Source organism: Diceros bicornis, chromosome 5 (genome assembly GCF_020826845.1).
Source record: "Diceros bicornis minor isolate mBicDic1 chromosome 5, mDicBic1.mat.cur, whole genome shotgun sequence".
In the NCBI taxonomy this organism is placed as follows: Eukaryota; Metazoa; Chordata; class Mammalia; order Perissodactyla; family Rhinocerotidae; genus Diceros; species Diceros bicornis.
The window spans coordinates 75,276,826-75,300,492 of record NC_080744.1 but is presented as its reverse complement, the minus strand read 5'-3'; the positions used below and the strand labels follow the sequence as shown (position 1 = coordinate 75,300,492).

Here is a 23,667-nt window from a genome sequence, read left to right as displayed (position 1 = left end):
AATTTAGCCAAGTTAACACTGTATCTGCTTAGGCTGTGAGTGCAAACAGTACAGATCCAACTGCTTTTCCAAAGAAGATGTACACTTCCTGATGCTGTCTGCCTTCCTTAACAGACCTCATTCTACTCTGCTGGCAGAAGAATAAACCAGCAGGAAGCAAGCAAGCTTTCCATTGCAAATCCTTCAAGAAGACCAATCCTTGCACTGGTGATTAGTAAGCAAGGCAGTAAAGGGGGTGGGGAGTGGATGAGAAAACTATTCAGCTACAAGAACAAATACACCTTGAAAAAGCACCTCTCCAGGTGATCCTGATGTGGTTTCCTGGGGAGGGCCCACTCACCCTGTCCTTTCAGTTGAGAAGCTAATTTGAATAGACCAATGTATATGACTGTAAGATTCACTGTTTTATTAAAAACTCAGGCATACTGAGATTTTAACTTTAATACATTTAGTTCAATATGAAACAGTCTTCAATTTTTAGAGAAATAGTGATTATAGAGAGGGATTATTTTGTCACAAGGTTACCCTGAAGTTAAGTAAAAATTTGAGTGTACGAAAATGTGTAAAAAGTACTAAGATGCTGTGTTTTGGAGGTGAGGGAGATAACCAGTGAAAGAAAAGACATATGAGGGTATCAATGGCCAGAGAGCGAGGCATTTAATTCTGACTGGTAGTCGTGAGAGAGGCATCAGACATACTGTGCTCTACACCTGGGTCTACCAGGAATCTCCATCACAGAGCACCAAGCAGCTGGTCACACGGGAAGGCCCTCTCAGGAAGCGTGTACCCCGTCTGGGTACAGTCCTCCTGAGGTTCAGCAGGTGCTGTTTTGACCTGATTCAGACATACCAGAAACTGAGATACTTTGATTTTTCAGCGTGAAACCAACACACTCAAAGTAAAGTGCTTATTACTCAGCAATAAGCGTCTCGGAGGACTGACACTTTGGAATGTACTCCTCCTCCCATCTCGGTTACTTGCCTGCAGCATACAGGCACAGGACACCAAGCAAGCTAAGCTCCTGCACAAACCTCAGTGTCCCTCAGGGAAGCCAGAGGGAAGGCCCTGGGATTGCCAGTCCCAGAGGAGACTGTGAGGAAACATGCCCTACGCCCAGCGAGGTGCTGGTGACAAATTCACATCCCCAGAGAAGCCACGCTTGGGTACCGCCTTCCAGCCACACTGTTAATGTGACAGCCCAAGGGACGCCCCCAGCTTAGACTGCATTATATGGCATCCCAATTACAGCCTCAGGGCTTGGCTTTGCGCTCAAAGTCGCCCTGTAATCTCTGTTCTGGCATAGATAATATTTTATTAATCCAACAACTGGGTGTTGTTACTCAAATGCAGATCAAGTTTCGATTTTCTGCATCTTTAAACTCACTCTGCAATGGGATCCCTTGCTGCTTTTTATGGGAAGCACCCGTTGAGAGTTATGATTCTTGATAATAATACTGCAAGTGGCATTTCCTTAAAATCTATTTCCCTTGCGCCAACAAGGAAAGGTCAGGCATTACTCCAGGATAACAACTCAGTTCTAGAAGCGGCCTTTCTTTACAGTTAGCAATCAGTGTGTTTTCAGAAGCAGTTTCTGTTGAGTCTTCCTCACCTTTCCACATGATTGCAAGACACCTGCCCCATGTTCAGTCTGACTTGTCTCCTGGGAGTGAATGTCACTGACTGCAAGCTTGTCTATTTTAGGAACATCCCATGCAGTGTAGTATTTCTCTGCAGTCTCCGTTTCTTATAAATATGTTAAAAATGCATATTTATCTAGGTTTCAACTGTGACATAACAATGTGCTTTTATCCAATACCCATTCTTTCCAGAAGACATTGGCTGTTCCTCAGCACCCAGTCACAATTCTGATTTCAAAGGCAAAGGACTATACCACTCCCAGGATTGAGACAGGGATAATAAATGACTCCAGGGTGTGTGCATTAGTGCACCCTTTCCGACTATAATTATCTGAATTACTTATAACAATAAGATCAAAAGTATATTAAGATAAAATACTAATGGATATTTCCAGGCATTAATTTAAGCTCATACTCTCGAGCGTTTTATATATCCCTTATAACCAGAGAGCCAAGTCTCCTTAAAGTCAGGTCTGGTATAATAGTGAGAATCCTCTATTTGCCCTTAATTACAGTTATTCATAAGTCTTATATGCTTACGCCCACACCCATGAGAAATGTTGTCCCCCAAGTGCTTCATCATCTCTGCTGGAAAGTGTAAATCTCTGACGCCACCTCTCCCTAAAAAAAGTGGCAGGCATATCTTTTCTCCCCCTCTTATTTGCAGTGACAGAGCATCCCGAGGGACCACGGCCTCCTCCTAAGGCCATGGTCCTGGAAGCCTCATATTCCCACTCTCTGGGTGCTAGGCACACTGAATTTCTGTGTCTCCTTTTCATATTTAATAATTACATAACTAATAATGAAGTGATCATTTTTAAACTTATTTTGAAATAATTATAGATTCACAGGAAGTTGCAAAGAAATGTACAGGGAGGTCTCATGCACCCTTCACCCAGCCTCCCCCGATGTTAACATCCTGCATAACCAGAACACAATACCAAAATCAGGAAACTGACATTGGTACAATCCACAGAGCTAATTCAGCCTTCACCAGCTTCAAGTACACTGGTGTGTGTAGGTACTTCTGTGCAATTTTCCACAGGTGTAGCCTCTTGTAACCACGACCACATCAAGATACAAGGCCCCCTCATGCGACCTCTTTGTAGCCATACCCACCCTCCCCCATCCCTAATGCCTGGCAACCACTAATCTGTTCCCCATCTCCATAATTACATTATTTCACAAATGTTACATAAACGGGATCACGCAGTATGTTTCCTTTTGAAATCGGCTTCTTGCACTCCGCAAAATTTCCTTGAGGCCCATCCAAGTAGTTTTGTATAATTCATTCCTTTTTATTGCTGAGTAGTATTCCATGGTGTGGATGTACCACAGTTTGTTTAACCATTCACCTGTTGACAAACATCTGGGTTGTTTCCAGCTTTGAGCTACTATAAATAAAGCTGCTGTGAACATCTGTGCACGGGTTTCTGTGTGAAAATAAGTTTTCAACTCCCTGGTGTAAATGCCCGAGAGTGCAATTGGATCATATAGCAATTCTCTTTTTAGTTTTAGAAGGACTATTTCTCAGAGTGGGTATATTATACATTCCCACCAGCAATGTATGAGTGATCCAGTTTCTCGGCATTCTTAGCATCATTTGGTGTTATCACTATTTTTATTTTTGCTATTCTAGTAGATGTGCAGTGATATCTCCTCACGGTTTTAATTTGCATTTACCTGTTATCTAAGGATGTTGAACATCTTTTCACATGCTTACTGCCATCTGTATTTCTTCCTCAGTGAAATGTCTCCTCATGTCTTGCCCATTTTCAAGCTGAATTTTTTTTAATGTTCAATTTTTAGAGTTCTTTATATACTCTGAATACAAGGGCTTTGTTGGATACGTGATTCACAAATATTCTCTCCCAGTCTCTAATTTGTCTTTTCTTTTTTTAATAGGGTCTTTCCCACAGCAAATGTTTTTAATTTTGATGAGGTCCAATTTATAATATTTCCTTGTATGGATCATGCTTTTGGTATCAACTTTAAGATGATTTTGCCTAGTCCTAGGTCCTGAAAATTTTTTACATTTTCCTCTGGAAGTTTTATAGTTTTACATTTAAATCTATGATCCTTTGGGAATTAATTTTTGTATGAGGTTTAGGGTTTTTTTTCCTTTTTTTCTTTCTTTTTTTTTTTTTTTTTGGCCTATGGATGTCCACTTGTTCCTGCACCAATTATTAAAGGCTATGTGATTTGCTCTTGCTTCTTTGTCAACAATTAATTTCGTATATTTGTGTGGGTTTATTTCTGAGGTATCTATTCTGGTCCATTGATCTATCCCTTTGCTAATACCACACTGTCTTGAATTCTGTAGCTCTATACTAAGCACTGATATTGGGAAGAGTGATTCCTCCCACTTCTTCTTTTTCAAAATTACTTTGGCTATTCTAGGACCTGTGCTTTTCCACATAAATATTAGAATAAGCCTGCCCACGTCTACAGAAAACTTTGCTGCGATTTTGAGAGGAACTGTATAAACCTATAGACAATTTTAGGGATAACTGACATCTCTATTACGTTGATTCTTCCAATCCATGAGCATGGCATGTCTCCACATTTATTCAAATCCTCTTTAATTTCTTTCATCAGCATTTTGTAATTTTCATCCTACAGATCTTGAATGAGCTTTGTTAAACTTATACCTGAGTATTTCATTTTCTTTGGAGCAATTGTAAATGGTATTGTGTTTATGATTTCAGGTTCCACTTGCCCACTGTCAGTACACCTATGTGCTGCGTAACAACGTTTCAATCAAGAACAGACCAAATATGCCACAGAGGTCCCATAAAATCAGTACCATAGAGCCTAGGCATGTAGTAGGCTATATCACCTAGGTTTGTATAAGTACACCGTATGATGTTCGCACAATGATGAAGTAGCCTAACAACGCATTTCTCAGAATGCATTCCTGTCATTAAGAAATGCATGACTGTATACAGAAATGTAACTGATTTGCATACTTTGATTTTATATGCTGTAATCTTAATGAGATCATTTATTAGTTCTAGGAAGGCTTTTTTTCAGTAGATTCCTTAGAATTTTCTTTATAAGTAATCATGTTGTCTGCAAACTGAATTTTATTTTTTCTTTCTAACCTGTATGCATTTTCTTTCTTTTTTTAACCTTATTGCAGTGATGAGAACTTCTAGAACTGTATCAAATAAGAGTGATGAGAGTGGATATCCTTGTCTTGTTCTGATTCTTACAGGGGAAGCATCAGTCTTTCACTGTGAAGTATGAAGTTAATTCTAGGTTTTTTGTACATGACTTTTCATAAAGGAGTGGACAGCACCTCTCTGGGCCACCTTCCGTCATGGTGTGCGTGGGTGGGCAGAAGCCCCTGGGCCTGGGTCTCTTTATGCCACCAGGTAGAGAGCAGGGAGATGCTGACGCTGCCTCGCTGGTGCCCTGGGTGTGGCGTGGGACTTGGGCTCTCATAGGTCTACGCTGGGCTTCCCCTTTGGCCAGACAGAGTCTTTTTTGTTTTGTTTTTGTCTACACATGTTGGCAGTTCTGGCTACAGGCCTCTTCATGCCCAGTCTGGGCATATATGGGAGATAAAAAGGAGACCCAGAGGCTGGCCCGGTGGTGTAGTGGTTAAGTTCGCACACTCTGCTTCAGTGGCCCTAGGTTCGCAGGCTCGGATCCCAGGCGTGCGGACCTACGCACCACTCATCAAGCCGTGCTGTCCCACATACAAAGTAGAGGAAGATGGGCATGGATGCTAGCCCAGGACCAATCTTCCTCAGCAAAAAGAGGAGGATTGGCAACGGATGTTAGCTCAGGGCTGATCTTTCTTACAAAAAAGGAGACCCAGAGAATTCACTGTGCAATCATCCTCATGTTCTGAGGTCCCCAGTCAGTCTCCCATCTTCTTCCAGCTGCCAGCGTCCTCTTACTGTTGTCTGTTGAATTATTTCCAGGATTTGGTTGTACTTACAAGGGATGAGCTGGGCAAAGGGAACCTATACCACCCTATTCTGGAACCAGAAGTCTCTGTTTTTCAATTTTTCTACCATGTTTCAATGAACTGCTAGAAACTGAGGCATTAATTTAATGCTTGTATTTTTAAGATATTTCTATAAGAACTATCATAGAGATAGTTCATGAATCATTTTCACACTTTGATAAACAGAATTTACATAATCTATATATATGATTAATGTCAACAGTCTTTTAGATCTCAGTCATAAATATCATCTCTGATTTTATAAGGTCTCTTTTACTGCTAACATTCTAACTCTATAATCAAGCAGTTTTATTTAAATATTAAAATTACCTTCCTCTCTCATCCAGAACTTCAAAACCTAGTGTTCTAAACAGCTGCAAGAGGTGCCGGCTGGACCCTCTACAAAAGGAGGATCAATAAACTGCAACCTCAAGTTAAATTACAACGCAAATGAAAGGAATTTTTACAGGCCTTCCTACACGGAGGATCCTGTCTAGGCTCATGAAGTTTAAAAGAGATTTTACTACCTATCACCATGTTCCTAATATATTTTTATGATGTCCTATTTTTAAAGAGATATATTAAGTTCTCAGGTAATCAAAAGAGAATTAAACAAGTGAAATTTTTTTCCTTCAAAAACAATTCCTGTGCTCCTGCAAGCTCTTAAAGTGTACGTAGAGCAAACACTCACTCGTTAGTAAAAGAGGGTTTAAAACAGGCCTCTTTCGGAGAGGCCTTTATAGTCACACAGTGAGAGTGACGGTTGAAGCAGAGAAACAGCTGCTGGGTGCTAGCTGCACCGTCCCCTCACTGTACCCCTCCCACCCCACCCTAGGCACCCTGGGTGGCAAAGAGCCAAGGAGGGTTCCCAGCCTGTCCATGCCTTGACCATCCCACAGGGCTGTGGGCATGCTGGGGGGCGGGCAGACCTGGCTCTGCTCCCCAGCTGCAACACAGCTGGAACTGTGGACCACAGACTTGCCCTCTGAGGACAGGCTTAGCCCCACCTGCAAAATGAGACAAGGAATGGGACTGGGGCTATAGGGGCTGGGAGCTGGTTTGACAACCTCAGGGACACATGAGATGATCTCAACTCCTCCCTGTCACTTAATGATAGATGTTGAGGTCTGGCCGGTCCCCTGTTCCTCTAATTGTCAATCACCACGTGCCTCGGAGTTGACCAAGAGGGGCACAGCCCTGAACCAGTAAGGATTGAAATGACCCAGGAGAAACCCGCAAATGCAGGGAGAAAGTGGCACCTTCAGTGACGTGGTGGACACTCACCAAGCGAGATCTCGGCTCCCACACCCCTCGGCCGGCGAGTCTCACAAGCTCTGATATTCACTAGCGGGCAACCTCTCACTCTATTTGACCGCCAGGAACCACAGCGTGAACAAAAGACATAGACTATGAATAACAGCAAAGGAAGACGGAGGTGAAAGTCAACAGAAGACAACAAGGCAGGCCTTCAAAATCAAGAAGCCAGCAGGGCCCATTCTCCTGTGTGTGTGTCAGGGGCCACATGGGAGATGTTACTGGTGGTGATGACGCCCAGTGTCCTCCACCTGCGAGCGAGCGCTGAGCTCTAGGCACTTCTCCTCACTCTGCAACGAGCCCACAGCTGTGCCCACGTGGCCAGCAAGCAGGGCTGCCTCTGGACTCAAAAGGAATCTCAAACTCAAAGATAAAGGGGGGACAATACCTAGGCGACAAGACCACTAAGGAGCACTTGACCCAGTCTAAGTTGACAGCAACTCCACCAAGCTCGCTGCGTGTACCCATCCATGGGGTGACAAGTGAGGTGAGCAAACATCTGGCTGAGACGCCTGCACGCCTCTCCATTGGCAGTGCCACCTCAAGTTAAGAGAGTGATGCAGCCTTCTTAGAGTTCATGAGAGCAACAGAAAAACTAATGGTGGGAAAAGACCCCATGGTGCAGGCTGTCCTGGTCGCCACCCCTGACTGTGCCGTCCTGGATACAACCCCTGGAACAGGCATCCCAATGAAATCTGTGCAAAACATCCCCATATACGTAAAGCACAGACACTCAAGCAGATATGTGCACACCTGTGTTCACAGCAGCATTAATCACAATAGCCAAAAGGTGGAAGCAACCCCCTGTCCATCGGCATAGGAATGGATAAACAAAATGCAGTCTATCCAGAGAACAGAATATTATTCAACTTTCAAAAGGAAGGGAATTCTGACACATGTTACAACATGGATGAACCGTGAAGACATACTAAGTGAAATAAGCCAGACACAAAAGGACAAATATAGTACGACTCCACTTTTACGAGGTTCCTAGAGTAGTCAAATTTATAGAGACAGAAAGTAGGATGGTGGGTGCCAGGGGCTAGGGGAGGGGGGAATGGGAGTTGTTTTTTAATGGGAACAGAGTTTCAGTTTCGGACACTGAAGAAGTTCTGCAGATGGATGGTAGTGATGCTTGTACAACAATGTGAACGTACTTAATGCCACTAAACCGTGCACTTAAAAATGGTTAAAATAGTAAATATTATTTTCTGTATATTTTACCATGATACAATTTTTTTTAAAGTAAAGCACAAGAAAGAGCACACTGGAGGGCAGGAGGCCAGTGCACCTGCGCAGCACAGCTCAGACTGCCCAGTGTGAAGCGACCAGCCCAGGTAAGCATGCTGTCTATGCCATCGGCCACCCAGCCGGGCCTGGAAGTGGATGCTGTCAGACACCCAGCACCTCACGGGCTTCGACCACCAGAACCGATCCCACAGCACACGGGGCAGGACCATCCCTCTGTGCACAGGGTGGGCATCAGTGGTGCCCGAGGTTCTTTAAAACTTCATCAAGTAGCCCTGGATAAAAGAGAAATCACAAGAATGAACTGGACTGATGTGCGATTGACATATGCAGTGTCATCTCAGTGGTCTAGGACGATATCACCACATAGAGCTACTTGAGGGAGCTTCCTTCTGGAGGCTCCAGGAGACAATCGTGTCCCTGCCTTTTCCAGCTTTTGGAGGTAGCCACACTCCTTGGGTTGTGGTCCCTTCCTCCATCTTCAAAGCCAGCGACAGGAAACTGAGTCCTTCTCACACGGCATCTCTCTGCCCTCTCTTCTTCCTCTTCTTCCACTCCTAAGAACTCATGATTAGATTGGGTTTACTCAAATAATCCAGGATAATCTCCCATCTCAAGGTCATTGATTAGCAAACTTAATTACATCTGCCACCGACCTTAATCCCCCTGTGCCACGTAACCTAACAGAATCACAGGTTCTGGAGATGGGGACGTGGGCATGTCTGGGGGTACCATATGACTCAGATATCACAAGGATTAATTCACTCATTCGTCTGTTCATTCAATCAAAGATGCTGAGGCCCTGCTCCGGGGTAAAACCATAGGGACAGCGAAGACTGGCTGGTCCCAGAGAGTAGGATGGAGCACTCTGCCCATGGAAACAGCTGGAGCAAAGGAGAGCACTAATATCAGCGTACAGAGAAGGGACTCCTGCTCCCAGCACAAACAGCAGCAGGAGGGGCCTCAAAGAAAAGAGCTGGAGATGGAGGGAGGGTGAAGGGGACTCCAAGCGTGTGAAGAGCAGTGGAGAGAATGTGCCTGGGACCCTGTGATGGAGGTCTAGCGCTGCAACTAAGCACGCAGGGTGGGGATGACATCTGGATTCACCAGAAGGTTCCAAGATTCAAAGAAAAAGCTCTGGTGGCGATGAGGAAGGTGGACTAGAGGTGAGGCCCTGACAAAGACAGGAGTAGATAAATCAGGAAGTGAAGTCAGACACACAAGGAGGGGAAGCAGGCCTGAGGGGACTAGCTCGGGGGCATGTCTTAAAATGTAGGGTTTATTGCTATTCAGGGCTGGTGAGGCCAACAGATCCAGAGACAATTGCGATTGAAGACAGTTACTCAAGGTTCCCAAGAGGAAGGGGCACACCACACCACAGGGGGCCACATGAGGAAGCACAGGGGGTCAGCCAGGGGGCAAAGAGAATGAGGGGAAAATGTGGGCAACAGCCTTTACTGTGGTTCACACAGGAAATAATGGGAGAGGCAGGGTAAGCAAATTTAGGAATAATTTCAGGACTCTGGGGAATAGGGGCTGTCCCTAGCTGTCTCGTCCTGGGGCGATTAGGCCAGGTGGACAGAGTGGCCCAGAGTGAGGGAGCCTAATAAAGGGGTGTCAGGCATGTGGGTTCTGGATTGGTTGGTTTGCATATGAAAGGTGCACTCACACACACATGAGTCTTCTGCTATCTCTAGGAACTGGCCAGTCCTGGAAGAGGCCATCCCTCCATCCGTCCAGAGTCCACAAGGCCCCAGATGTCAAAGCACCAGAATATAGACAATAAAAAGACAAGGTTAACACAGGACTGAAGAAGCGGGAACTGATTTAAGACATCACTGCATGTACTTGTTAGGAACAGAGCCAAGAATTACAGACACAATGCTCCCTCTGCCCGTGCAAACCCCCTTCTCCCCACCCCGCCCACGAACTGTGAAGGAATACCCGTTAAGTCCCATGAGGCACTTCCCAGAGGAATTAACAGGATGGAAAATCAGAAGAGTGAAAGGAAGAAAGTAAGAGCAGAAGTAGGGAGGTTTACAGTGATCCACAGTATCTCCAGAACCTATGAAGTTGTCCTTGCCCATGGAGCAGCCTCCGACTGGGGCTCAACTCAGCTCTGATTCTCAACTCCACGTGAAAGAACCCCAGGGGCCTCTGCAAGTGTGGCATCCCGGCCACAGCACGCTCACCACGGTGTCAAAGATGGCAACCAGATTTCGATGTAATGAATCAAACTTTTCAGCCCACTTAAAAGCAACAATTTCCTTTCCAAAAAAAAAGAACATTGTAAATGGAAAATGTTACAATGCAAGTCACAATGCCAGTTAAGTGCCAGGAAAAGTCGCACACATCTGACTTGACTAAAGTCTGTTATGGCAAAATGAATAAAGAAAAGAATGCCGATGATAACAACTACAATATGAATGTTATTGCCTAGGTTTCTACCAACTAATCTGGAGGAACAAAGCATATCTGATAAAATATCATGCAGTTTAATAAAAGTACTCTTTTTAGAAAATAAATACCAAGTGTATCTTGAGCCTTGAATGGAGACGGGACATCTGTGGCCCTTATTTGTCTACAGGAGAATGTTTCGATTCTGAAACAAATCACTTGGATTTATGTTTAAAAATGGCTTGTTCAGAGACAGTCACAAGCTGAGAGCATCCCAGGAGGAACTGCTGCCTCCCTCCCGATAACTCACTCTCTTCCTGTAGTGTCTTTTTGCCTCATGTTCTGAGTTTTCTGAGTTAACAGATTTCTTGAGCCACTGTGCATCGAACATGACTGAGATATAGAGGACGGATAGGTTTTGTAACTGAAACAAAAATAATTTCCAACTTGGCAGAAGGCAATGGGAGTGGCCCCATCTGTGTCCCTGCCCCGGGCACTAGAGAGAAAAGCCCAGAAAAAGGACTGTGGCCGTACTCTGGCCCAGGGCATACTCCTCCACCCACTCCCCCATTGGGAGAACTAAAACTGCTGGATGAGACCCAGCATCTGGGAGCGACCCGCAAGAGGCTGGTGGGACAAGGAGCCTCAGCCACAGACGGGATGCCACCGAGCATCGCCCACACTCGCCTCCCCATCCACAGCTCACACATTCTGCATATACCACCAAGAGTCCCAAGGTCTCATTTTGACAAAGGACAGAACTTAGAACCAAAATTCAATCACCTGAACTTAATATTTTGTCACTGTTAATTAGAAGTGCACAAAAACAAACAGTGAGCTAGAAGAGCAGCAAGAAGGGTCTAAATCCCACAGAGGACTCAGCTCAAATGTCTGGTCACAGCCTGGATTTCCTTCCATTTCACCAACCCCTCAGGTACTGGATCCCTCTGGGGGCAGACATTTCGTTCAGAAAGTGCTGACGGGGAAATGACTGGGGATTCGTGACGTAGGCAAGGGGAGTCCACGTGCCGTTTTCAATATTTCAAAACGCTTTTCAAAAACTGTACGTTCACCCATGATAAATCTACACAGGCTAAATGACACTTAAAGTTCTTTGTTTTGGCTGGAAGTACACGTACTTCAGTGTAATAACAATGTTTAGAAACATTTTGACCAAAAGATCTTGGAAACACTAATAATCAGGAGTGGTAGTAACAGTCATAATAATGAGCTGCAGCTAACGTTTTCACACACTTACCCGCCTCCCTGCTTGGCTCTACCCTTCCTGTGCATTATCTCACTTACTCCTCATAGCGTCCAGAGGCCGAATCCTCCCTCCTATTTAAAGAAGGAGACTGGGCCAAAGAGAGACACAGCCTGCTCAGCATCTAACTGCTGGCACACGTTCCACTTCATTGAGGGGGGTTTAATTGTCTCTGATTGACTGAAAATGGGCAAAAGAATTCATTATTTCCTAATGAAAATAGTTTGGTAGGCAAAGTATTTCAAAATACAATGCCCCAAAGGAAAAATAACCAGAGGGTATGTCAGGGCAATGCATGCAAACTGTACTCTGGGAAAAGACAAAACAAGTAAACACAGAAAGCCAAGCAAAGACTATTCTAAAAAAGCAGAAAGCAAAATAGCCTCTCCATTTCTCCTGTGAGTACTTTCAACGTGCTATATATAGCAAGGTCAGTCATGTACAAATAAGTACATTGGGCTCCCCTGTTAGGGGAATTCAACAAAAGGCTGGACCACTCTGCTAGGAAGGGCAAAACCCTAACAGCCACACAGCATTTTCTCAATCCTCACAAGTCAAGGAATCCAGAAACATGGACAAACTTTGTCTTTAAAATGGTCTTGCGAAAGTGCTTTTCAATGAAAGCGTGAATGGTTGGGACAGGGGAGTTCTCATGGAGTGGATTGTCCTGAGCAAGACAAGGGCATCCCATACCATTCAGGAGCCTGGCCCAGGAGCAAGAAGTCCTAGGAAGATCAGCAGGCACTCTGATAACTAAATATTTGCAAACACTCCTGGAGGCAGCACTACCTCCGGATGAGACAAGTGACCCCTTCCAGGAAAGACGGAACCTGCAGAGTTGATGATCACCATAAAAAAGGACCATCAGATGAGGATCCACCTAGGCCACAGCATGGCAAACCAAGAACAGGTACACTGGGCTTCTTAGGCCACTGAAAGCTACAAAAGAACTGCATTAAATAACAAGACCTCTTTTGGTTCCAGAAGTGAAGTAGAAAATGTATAAGATGAGCCTAGAATATGGACCCAAAGAAATAACTGGAGGTTATGTCAAAAGGACTCAGCCACCCACTTGATTGGCTCCTGCTGACCAAAGAACATCAACTACAGTATTAACTACAATGAACTAAAACTAGTGAATTATATTTAAATCTATGAATTCCATAATAAATCCATGAAATCCATAATAAGTTTTAAAAAGCTAAATACCGCCTAGGAGAAGCGGTTGATTCCAGAACCAGGGCAAGGAAAACAGAAGATGAGCCTGGAGTGTCTTGTAGAGCCAGAGAGTAAGGAAGGTTGGGGGCACGTCCAAGGACACAAGAGTCAGCCCGCAAGAGTGCCCATTGTCGAAGCTGGAACACTGTGAGCAACAAGAAGAATTACAATAGCATTCGACTACAACCCATAGAATGAAATAAATATCTATTAGTCTGCACTGATATAAATAAATGAGTAAATAAATCAATGAAGAAGGAAAAAAGTGTCTTCATAAATACAGAAGGAATGAGGGAAAAGAAAATCACCATTCGAACACCACCATAATAATTACTGCACGTGAGACACACCAATGGATCCTAATGTTGGAGGGCAAAAGTTTGAGGAGAAATAAAAGACCAACATAGTCTCAAAGTATCTACCTCAGGATATTTATTTTTTACAAAAGGAAAAATAACAAATTTACAATGGAAAAACCCAGCAGACACCATCCTAACCAAGTGATCAAGGTTAGTGTCATCAATAATAAGAAATATTGGCATCATATACTCCTGACATCATGTGCCAAGAAGGGCATTGCTTTGGTGGTACACCTGCCAAAAGTCCAAATCTCAAATATAATCATGAGAACCAAGAGACCCATCCAAATTGAGGGAAATTCTATAAAATAACTGACCGGAGGTGGGACTGCCAGAATGGTGAAGTGAGAATCTCTGAAATTAGAAATCAATGACAGAAAGAAATTTGTAAAACTCACAAATATGTGGAAATTAAACAACATACTCCTAAATACCAATGGGTCAAAGAAGAAAATCACAAGGAAAATTAGAAAATACTTTGGGATGAATAAAAATGAAAACATAATAGACCTAACCTAATGGATGCAACTAAAATAGTTCTTACAGAAAAATTTAGAGCTATAAACACCTATAACAACAAAGAAAAAAGCTCTCAAATCAATAAGCTAATCTTCCAACCTGAGTAACTATAAAAAGAAGAGCAAACTACACCAAAGTCAAACAGAAGGAAGGAAATAACAAAGATTAGAGAAGAAATAAATGAAATAGACAATAGAAAAACAACAGAGAAAAATCAACAATACAAAAAACTGGTCCTTTGACAAGATCAAAAAAATTGGGAAACGTTTAGCTAGAGTGACCAAGCAAAAAAGAGAGAAAGCTCAAATTATTAAAATCAGTAATAAAAGCAGGCCGGCCCGGTGGCGCAAGCGGTTAAGTGCGCGCGCTCCGCTGCGGCGGCCCGGGGTTCGCTGGTTCGGATCCCGGGCGCGCACCGATGCACTGCTTGGTAAGCCATGCTGTGGCGGCGTCCCATATAAAGTGGAGGAAGATAGGCACCGATGTTAGCCCAGGGCCGTCTTCCTCAGCAACAAAAAAAAAAGAGGAGGATTGGCGGATGTTAGCTCAGGGCTGATCTCCTCACAAAAAAAAAAAAAAAAAAATCAGTAATAAAAGAGGATACCTCACTACCAACCTTATAGAAAGAGCAAGGATTATAAGGGAATATTACAAACAAATGTATGCAACAAATAGATAACTTAGATGAAATGGACAATTTCCTAGAAAGATATAAAACTGTCACAACTGACTCAAGAAGAAATAGAAAATCTGAATGGACAAGTAAATAACAAGTAAAGAGACTAAACCAGGAATTTTAAAGCTTCCCACAAAGAAAAGCTGAGGCCCAGACTGAAGTTATCGTCAATGTTAAATTCTTCCAAACATTTAACGAAGAATTAATACCAATTCTTCACAAACTCTTCCAAAAAAGAGAATAGTAGGAATACTCCCCAGCTCATTCTATGAGGCCAGTATAGTATGTCCCTTACAGCAAAACGAGACAAAGATACACACCCCCCCGCAATATCCCATAGGAATACAGATGCAAAGATCTTCAACAAATTCTACTAAATTGAATCCAGCAAAATATACAAAGGATTATACAGCATGACCAAGTAGGATTTATCCCAGGAAGGCAAGATTGTTTTAACATTTGAAAAATCAATCAATATAATATATTATAGTAATTGAATGAAGGACAAAAGGCACGTGACCATGTCAACAGATGAAGAAAAAGCATTTAACAAAATCCAACACTCCTTGATTGGAAAAAAAAAAAAAAACCAACAAAGGTGAGAACAGAAGGGAACTTCCTCACCCTGATAAGGGCATCTAGAGAAAAGCCCAGCTAGCACCACACTCGGTGGTCAAAGACTGAATGTTTTCCCCTCGGACCAGGAACAGATATGATTGTCCACGGAAGATCCTAAGGAATCCACAAAGCAAGAATGAGAACTAATAAATGAGTTAGCCAGGGGGCAGGATACAAGATCAACATGCAAATGACTGACCAATACTTATTAATGCAGTAATGGAAAAACTGTTTAGATCTGAATAAAGAAAGTAATTTGATTAATAGTTTTGTACTAATGTTAATTTCTTAGTTTTGACCATTGTAGTATGGTTAAGTAAAATGTTAAAATCAGAGGAAGGTGGGTGAGAGGTATACAGGAATTCTGTACTCTTTCTTCAACTTTTCAGTCAGTCTAAAATTATTTCAAAATAAAAAGTCTAAAAATTTTACAAAGCTAATTGGTTGCCATTAGGAGATGCTAGTGATCCAAATCATGCATTTAACTCTCCCTTCTTACACGAGACCTGGAGAAACCAGGTGGCAGAGGAAAAGTGCCTCCTTATAGAAGTATTCCTGATAATAATGAAAGAATTAGAACACCACCATTCTGCAACCTCTAACAAATTAACAGACGTAGGCAATGATCACCAATGGCTGCTCACACTACATAAAGAGGGACAAGGGAACATTACGTTCCTTTTTTTTTTTCCTCACGTAGAGTTTACAGGTAACTAATTCTCTCGCCTTTTCATCTGACTATAGATATTTGCTTTTACTTTTTCTAAACATTATATTCCTCTTGCGGAAGTGCAGAACACTACCTATGAATGTGGTTTTGACAATAAAAAATCAAATTGAACCTGATGAAGCTCTGATAAAGTGTCCAGACCCCCCACTACTTCACAGGAATTACAGTAGAAAGGAATAGGTTACATGATACTACAGGAAGGTAATCGGCATATTCAGACCATGCGAAACCCTACAGGACAAATTACTCAGTTTCTTCTAAATAAATTGCAAGAGAAAAAGAGAGAAAGAAAGGGAGTAGCAGAGGGAGAAATCTAAAGATAACATAAAGAAGACCTAAGAGACACATCCACCAATCGCAATGAGGAGACCTTATTTGGATCTAATTCAAACACACGAATTGAAAAAAAATATATGGCGGGGCCGGCCCCATGGCTTAGCGGTTAAGTGAGCAGGCTCTGCTGCTGGTGGCCCAGGGTTCGGATCCCAGGCGCGCACTGACGCACTGCTTCTCCGGCCATGCTGAGGCCGCGTCCCACATACAGCAACTAGAAGGACGTGCAGCTATGACATACAACTATCTACTGGGGCTTTGGGGGAAAAAATAAATAAATAAGCTTATTAAAAAAAAAAGAAGAAGAAAAAAACACATGGCATTTATGAGACAAGTGGAAATTTGAATACAGACTGGATATTTAATAATATTAAGGAACTAATATTATTTTTTTAGGTATGATAATGGTATCGCAGTTCAGTTGTAAAGAGTCACTGCTTTTCTGAAGATAAATACCAAGACATTACAGAAGAAATGTCGTGATACCTGGGATGTGCTTCAAAATAAAAGGGGAAGAGGGAGTGAGTGGGATAAAACAACACTGGCTCTGAGCTGCTCACTGTTGAGACTGGGTGATGGACACACAGAGGTTCGTTTTATGTGCCCTTCTCTATATGAGTGAATAGAATGAAATGAGAAATCAATAACAGAAAGACATTTGGAAAATTCACAAATATGTGGAAATTAAACAAGTCATTCCTAAATAACCAATGGGTCAAAGAAGAAATCACAAGAGAATTAGAAAATACTTTGAGATGAATAAAATTAAAAAAAACTTTTTTAAATGAGGCCTATTGCTCTTGGGGCCGGAGTGGCAAGTCCAGGAATAACTACAAACATGGAGCCAGTGCAGGATGACTCTGGGCACAAGCCACGGAGCTGCTGGCTCCTGACAGGGGGACCTTAGGAAAACTATCGACTATCTTGAGCCTCAGTTCCCTCACCTGTGAAATGGGACTGTTGCGAGGATAAGATGGAATTGTGCATATAAAACACTTGGCTCCTATTAACGAGTAAAAAAAGAACCGCCCCATGAACAAGACTGCCCTCTGACAGCAACCAAGTTTGTTCTTTTTCTGAGGAAGATTAGCCCTGAGCTAACATCTGTTGCCAATCCTCCTCTTTTTGCTGAGGAAGATTGGCCCTGGGCTAACATCCGTGCCCATCTTCCTCTACTTTATATGGGACGCCGCCACAGCATGGCTTGACAAGCGGTGCGTCGGTGCGCGCCCAGGATCCGAACCTGTGAACCCCAGGCGGCCGAAGTGGAGTGCTCGAACTTAACTGCTACGCTACCGGGCCGGCACAGCAAGCAAGTTTTTAGGGACACAAGGGTTCTTCTTCTACAGCTTGACCCCATGAGCCCTGTCATATATGACACATAACAGGTATCAAAAGAAAAACTATTTCTAAAAGACATGTGAATGGCAATGTCCAAATATGATTCCTCAAGTGTCCCCAGCCTGGCACCCCTGAGGGACGTCCCTGCTTAAAGAGAACTCGCATTATCCTGGTGAGTTCCCATCTCCTGGGTCTCTGCTTCTGCAAACTTTTTACTCCTAATAAGACAAAGATGCTATGCTTCCAGAAAGGTGTTTCTGCTGCTGGCAAGGCTAGCAACGAAGAGACGTGGCTCTGCAGGAAAGAGAAGGAAGGAGAGTGGAGATAAGATAAAGAAACAGAAAACAAAAGGAGGACTTTGTTGGGTCTCACTTCAGGATCTTCTGAAAAAACAAATCATGAAGCCAGGGCAGCAGGTTAGACAGATAAGCCCGGTGAGCTGGGGAATGAAGTGCGAATCAAAGGAATGGGAAAAGACAACAATGAGAGCACTTCCCAGATAAGCACAGAGCACCCCTAACTGCCTGGTCCCAAAAGGTGATGGAAAGACACCGAGACACTACACTCAAATCCAAGTCCGGGGACAAAAGATTCAGGGAAAGTCACCACGGGTGATTTCATGCAGAAACGTTCCTGGTTCCATCATCCTAGAGACAGACGCTGAAAGCTGTCAATAAGACAATATTTGAGTCATCACAAAGCATATAGAAGCAAAAGGGAAAAAATTCCACAATAACTGGGGTGGGGTTTGGGGCAGAGGGAGGGAGGCCTACAGGACAAGAGCGCCAGCTTCTCCCCAGCCAAGGGACCAGGGCCAGAAAAGGCACATGGTCCTGGGGCCAGCATCCTCCTTTACAAGTTAGGAAACCAAGTACAGGCGAGGGAGGGGACTTGTACAGGATCCGGGGCCCCCACCTCAGGCTGCGCCCTTCCCCTCCATTTCTGGAAGCAGGGGGTCAGGTCTGCTTGTTTGAATGTGCTACCCACTCGCCCTGTGATCGGGGAGGCTTTCTAGGATCACATTCCTGCTTCCTCCCTTCGCCTCTCTCTGGCAACAGCCCCCTCTAGGAATGTTTCTTCTTCAGTTTCCTCACAATGTCCTCCTCTGATAAGTACTCTCTGCTTTTCTACCACCAGAACCACCACTCTCCAGGCTGACTCTGTTCCTGTCCTCTCTCCTCCTCCAGCCCCACCAGCCTTGGCCCTGTGGTCATTAGCTGCCCCCTCAGCCTGGCCCCTGGTGGCACCAGCCTTGTCCCAGCTGGACACTTCATGCTGGAGGCCAATGCCCATCAGCTAAAGTGAAGTCCAAGTTCCCTACCAACAGAAACCTGAGGCCACATCACCCTAGACTCCTGCCAGGATGCATGGCGGTGGGGATTGGACTCAGAGGCCCCCTTTCTTCCCACCTGTGGCCGGGAGGGAGGTGGCTTCCCCAGCCAGCCTTTGCCAGCACCAAGGAGGTCTATGTGACCAAGAAGGGCTTTCCGCGCTCGCCCCACCCCACTAGACCACAGCCCAGTGACGCTGAGACTGACTTTTCCCACCCAGCAGAGGCAGGACCTGACCTCCCAGGATCCCCCACTGCTGTCTCGTCCCACTAAAGATGGCTCAGGAGGACTTTTCCAAAAACAGTCTGAAATCCGGGAGAGGATACAATGGGCTCAGGACTTGGAAACAGAGGACTGCTTCTCAAACTTCTGTGTGCAAAACAGATTCGTGATGAAGTCGCCAGCTCTCCCACCTCCAGAGGCTCGGGGGTGGAGAGGGGGTGCCTGGGGAGCTGCATTTCTAACAAGCCTCATCAGAGATTCTCATAGAGAGGGGACCCAAGGACTACGTTATTGAGAAACACCATATAAATACTGGTATAAGTAACTGATGCTCTGCAGGCTGCAGTCAGAACACAAAGGGACATCTCAGAGAAGCCACCTTCCAGAGACAGTGTCAGCAGGCAGGGCTTCCCCAGCTAATCTTGGCTCTCATTCTTCATTTACATGCGCTTTGACTGAACACCTCTCTGCACATCAACCAGAGCAATGACAGGACACCGAATCAACCCAGCCAGTTCACAACTGTGCTTCCCGTTGTCTCTGCAGTAATCAAAGGCACTGAACAAGTCTTGGCCTGACACAAAATAAGTCATTTCCCGGGCTTCTCTGGCCAGTCGCCGCAAGATCCTGGATCAGCTCCGCAAGATCCTGGGCTTCAAGCCTGCACTTTGCCCCCTACACAGGTTATGACCCGGCTGCAGTCTCAGGGGGCCCTGACCCTGCCACATGGGCCCCCATCATTACCACCCTGCGTTCCCTCACCTGCCACATCCGCCCTTCCCACCCCTTGTCTGGCCACATCCTCCCTGATCCTCAGACTTAGGCCCTCCTCTGAGAGGCCTCTCCTGACCTGCATCCTGCATCCCTGGGCTAGGAGCCCCACCCAGGGCCCCCTCGTGGACACGCCCCACAGGGAGATGGGTCCCCACAGTAAGCTCAGGTGAGTTCCAGCCTCCTCCTCTTTCCATCTCCAGGGCCTGGCTGGGGCCCGGCTCAGTGAGGACTAGCTCAGGGCACTGGTTTGAGCAGATGGGCAGGAACTGAGGCAGCTACGTGCAGTCTGGAATGCAGTGGGTGCACAAGTCACCCACCCTTCACAGAGGACAGGGGAGGGCTCAGAAATCCACACCACTCACAGCCCAGGCCTAAAAACACCAACCCCAGACTTTCTGGGCCTGGAGGAGTTTGGCTGGCTTCTGAACGGAGATGATTGTCCTCCAGATAATCCTCCCCTCCACACACAGCTGCCACCCCTCCCACACCCAGGCAGATGTACCCATGGACCCTCCCAGGCAGAAGCCTCATTCTCTCCCCAGGAAAGCTTTCAAGGAATTCAACTTGGGAGCTGGGAAGTGCTGGGGAACGTCTCCTGAAAGCACCATTATCCTCCAGGACCCGTCCCCAAAGACTGTTCTGATCGTTTGAGAATCCAGGTCCCATCAGGGGAAGAGGGGAGGAGAACACGGATGGGTGTGGTCCAAGGAGAAGATGAAGGTTTCAAAATCCCATGCAACCTTTCAAGGTCACGGAGTCAAGATAACTGCTTGTGGGTCCCACTCTCAGTTTTCTCATCTGCAAGTTGGGGGTGACAGTTGCTACAAGGGTCAGACAACATAATGGGTAGAAAGCACTTTGTCAACCGAAAATAAACTGTATTTCCTGAGGCCTAAGTACTTCTAAAAGAAGGCTACAGGGGCCACTGGCTCAGTAACAACAGGAAGTGCTACGTATGCAAAGACTTAAACCTGCTAGACACCCACCAGGGTTATGCGGTGCAGAAGGCAGACAGACGGCTGCCTGGAGTCCTCGCGCTTGGGACACCGAGGGCGTTTGTGTGAGGAGGGCCCCCTCCCCTCTCTGCCTCAGAGTTCTCGTGAACAGGAGCCAGGAATTCCCACAGCCCTTTCCATCGACATCACGCTTGCTGACTGGGACAACGGGCACCCCTTGAGAGCAAGAGGGGCAGCTTACTCAAAGTGTGGGCCATAAGCATCATCTCTGTGCTAATTAAACACTCGGATTCCTGGGCCCAATCCCAGATGAGCTTGGTCAGAAAAGTTGGGGATGGAGCCTGAGAACTGTTATTTTCAATAAGCTCCTCAAGTGATTCCCACATAAATTTAAGAAGCACAAGTACTGGAATACTGGAAAAGCTGTGCTGTCAGAAAGACCTGGGTCAAATTCCAGTACTATTACATAGCAGCTATGTGGCCTTGGGCAAGTCACTGAACCTCTCGGAACCTCTGTTTACTCATTTGTAAAATAAGTATGAAGCACAACCAGTGTTGCTGGTAGGGTCAAAGGTATTCAAAGGCCGGAAGGGGCATTCATGGTCTTCATCTGAGCTATCCCAAAAGGCAAGAACAATCGTGACTGCTATCTTTTAGGGGAACAACGTGCCACTGAGAGCACAAGGGGTTTCCTAAAGGCCCTTCACAGGTGATAGAGACTGGGCAAGGGTAATGTCCTCCAACTCGGGGCCCATATCAACCCGCAGACCAGGAGTCAAGCGAGGCAAACAGGAGGGAAAGACGGGCTAGGCTTGGGATGGTGGCCAAGACCACCTGCCTTCCTGAGAGGTGCAACCTTGAGGTGAGCTCCGAGACTAGACACAGCCCCAGATGGATCTGCAGCCAAGCAGCTCTCTTGGGGTGAGAAGTATAAAGAGAGACAAGATGGCAGGCACCCTGGACAGGCCCAGTCTGAGGGTCCAAAACTCTGGGGAGATGCAGAGAGAGAGAAGGAGCAGGAGGGTCCCAATGGAACGACCTCCCTGGTACTAACTGTGGGCAGGGCTCAAAAAGCCCTCAAAGCCTCAGTCTTTCCACCTGGAAACTCGGGTCAACGTTAAGAAAATTAAACAGTCAGCTATGGGGTGGTGCCCAGCTGGGTGGCCTGCTCATAGCTCTCATCAACGGATGTACACTGCTGATGCTGCTCCTGCCCTGGTATCTGATGTTTGCTGGGCACATGGGAACTTGGTGGCAGTTTCCCTCAGTCGTCCCATGACTAGCTGTTCTCCGAGACGGAGCTTTACACTCCTGTGCTGGCTGTTAAAGTGGTTCAACACCCTGGCCCACGGAGGCTGGCCAAACAATGAAGCAGGGACTTCAGGCGAGAGTTCCAGGGAATAATTTCCCTCCTTTCTGCTTATAAGGCGGGAGCGGCTGGGAATGAGGACGCCCAGCGGCAGCTGAATTCCAGCCCTGGGATCACTCTGGTCGGGACGTGGGGTCTGAATGACAGACAATCAGGGACAGGGTACGTCCGCCCGCCGCGCGCCCCGGCATCTAGAGTTTCCTGCCGTCCGCGCCCTGGGCGCAATGCCCTCGCTCGGGCCCCGGCCCCTCGAGGTCCGCCAGGCTCTCCGTTCCGAGTCCACCGCTCTCCCGCCACTCCGGACTCGTGCCACTCACACCGCGCCCAACGCTAAGTTCCCGGGGCGCCGGGCCCTGCGCGGACTCCGCGCTCCCCCGCCCGGCCCGCCCGGCTCACCTGCTGAAGACGAGGCAGCCCAAGTGGTTGATCTCGTGGTCCGAGCGGTGGCGGCTATAGTCCTCCCACAGGTCTTTGAAGGCCGTGACGGCCAGGATGAACAGCACGGGCGCCAGCGTCAGGCCAGGCTGGAAGGCGTTCACCGCTGGCACGAAGTTGAGCATCGCGATGAAGACGAAGTACACGTTGGCCACGCGGTGGAACTGCTCGAACAGGTTCTTGGGCAGGAAGGATAACAGAGTGTACTTGGTGGTCTTGAGCTGGTTGTCGGCCAGGTGCTGGGCGCCCCCGCACTGCCGCCGCAGCGCGCCAGCCGCGGGGTCCTCCGCGCCCGGGGGCGGCATCAGGTTGGAGCGCACCGTGCGCTTCCTGCCCTCCCGGCGCCGCCGCCGCCGCCACCGCCGCCCCGGGGGCGCGGGCTCCTCGGCCGTCGCCGGCTCCCGCTCCATAGCCGCGTGTCCCTGCGCCGGCTCCTCCGCCACTCGCGCCGGCCCGCGCCAGCCTCCTAGAGGATCATCGCCCGCGGCAGGGCGCGGCGGCTCGGGCTCCCCGCCTGCGGGTCGCACGGAGACGGCGGTCAGCGCGCGCCCGCCCGGGCCGCTCCGCCCTGCCCAGCTGCCCGTCCGCAGTCGGGGCAGGGCGCAGGCGGGCCGCCGCACCGAGCCCACGGTACTCGCGCCCGCCCAGGCCGTTTCCGCCGCGGCCCAGCCCCGCCCCGCGCCGCGCCTGGCGTGGACTCCGCGGAGAGCGGGAAGCAGAAAGAGCCGGGGCTGGAAACTTCAGAGCAGTTTAGTTTCGTTTCCCTGAAGCTTCAGTTCGGTCCCAGAACAGGGCAGAGGCACTCTGTTCCCGGTGGGAGAGAAGACGCTGCAGGGTGTGAGAGAAGAGGCCCCACCGTCCGTGGGCAGCCCTGCCTCCCGCGCCCTGGAGGGGGGATGGTCTCGGGGGACCCCGAGTCAGGAGCCTCCTCCGGGAATCAACCAGCATCAAAACCCAAATGAGGCGTG

General features: G+C 46.8%; 1 protein-coding gene across 1 annotated transcript in view; it reads right to left on the bottom strand.

The window, feature by feature from the left end:
* The window catches only part of ATP10A (ATPase phospholipid transporting 10A (putative)), a 157,186-nt gene extending 133,906 nt beyond the window's left edge, over positions 1–23,280 (bottom strand). The window contains exon 1 of the mRNA XM_058542250.1: positions 22,661–23,280. Within this exon, the coding sequence (XP_058398233.1) occupies positions 22,661–23,109 (449 nt within the window). The 5' untranslated portion in view covers positions 23,110–23,280. The remainder of the gene's footprint in view (positions 1–22,660) is intronic.
* Between the last annotated feature and the right edge of the window lie 387 nt (positions 23,281–23,667).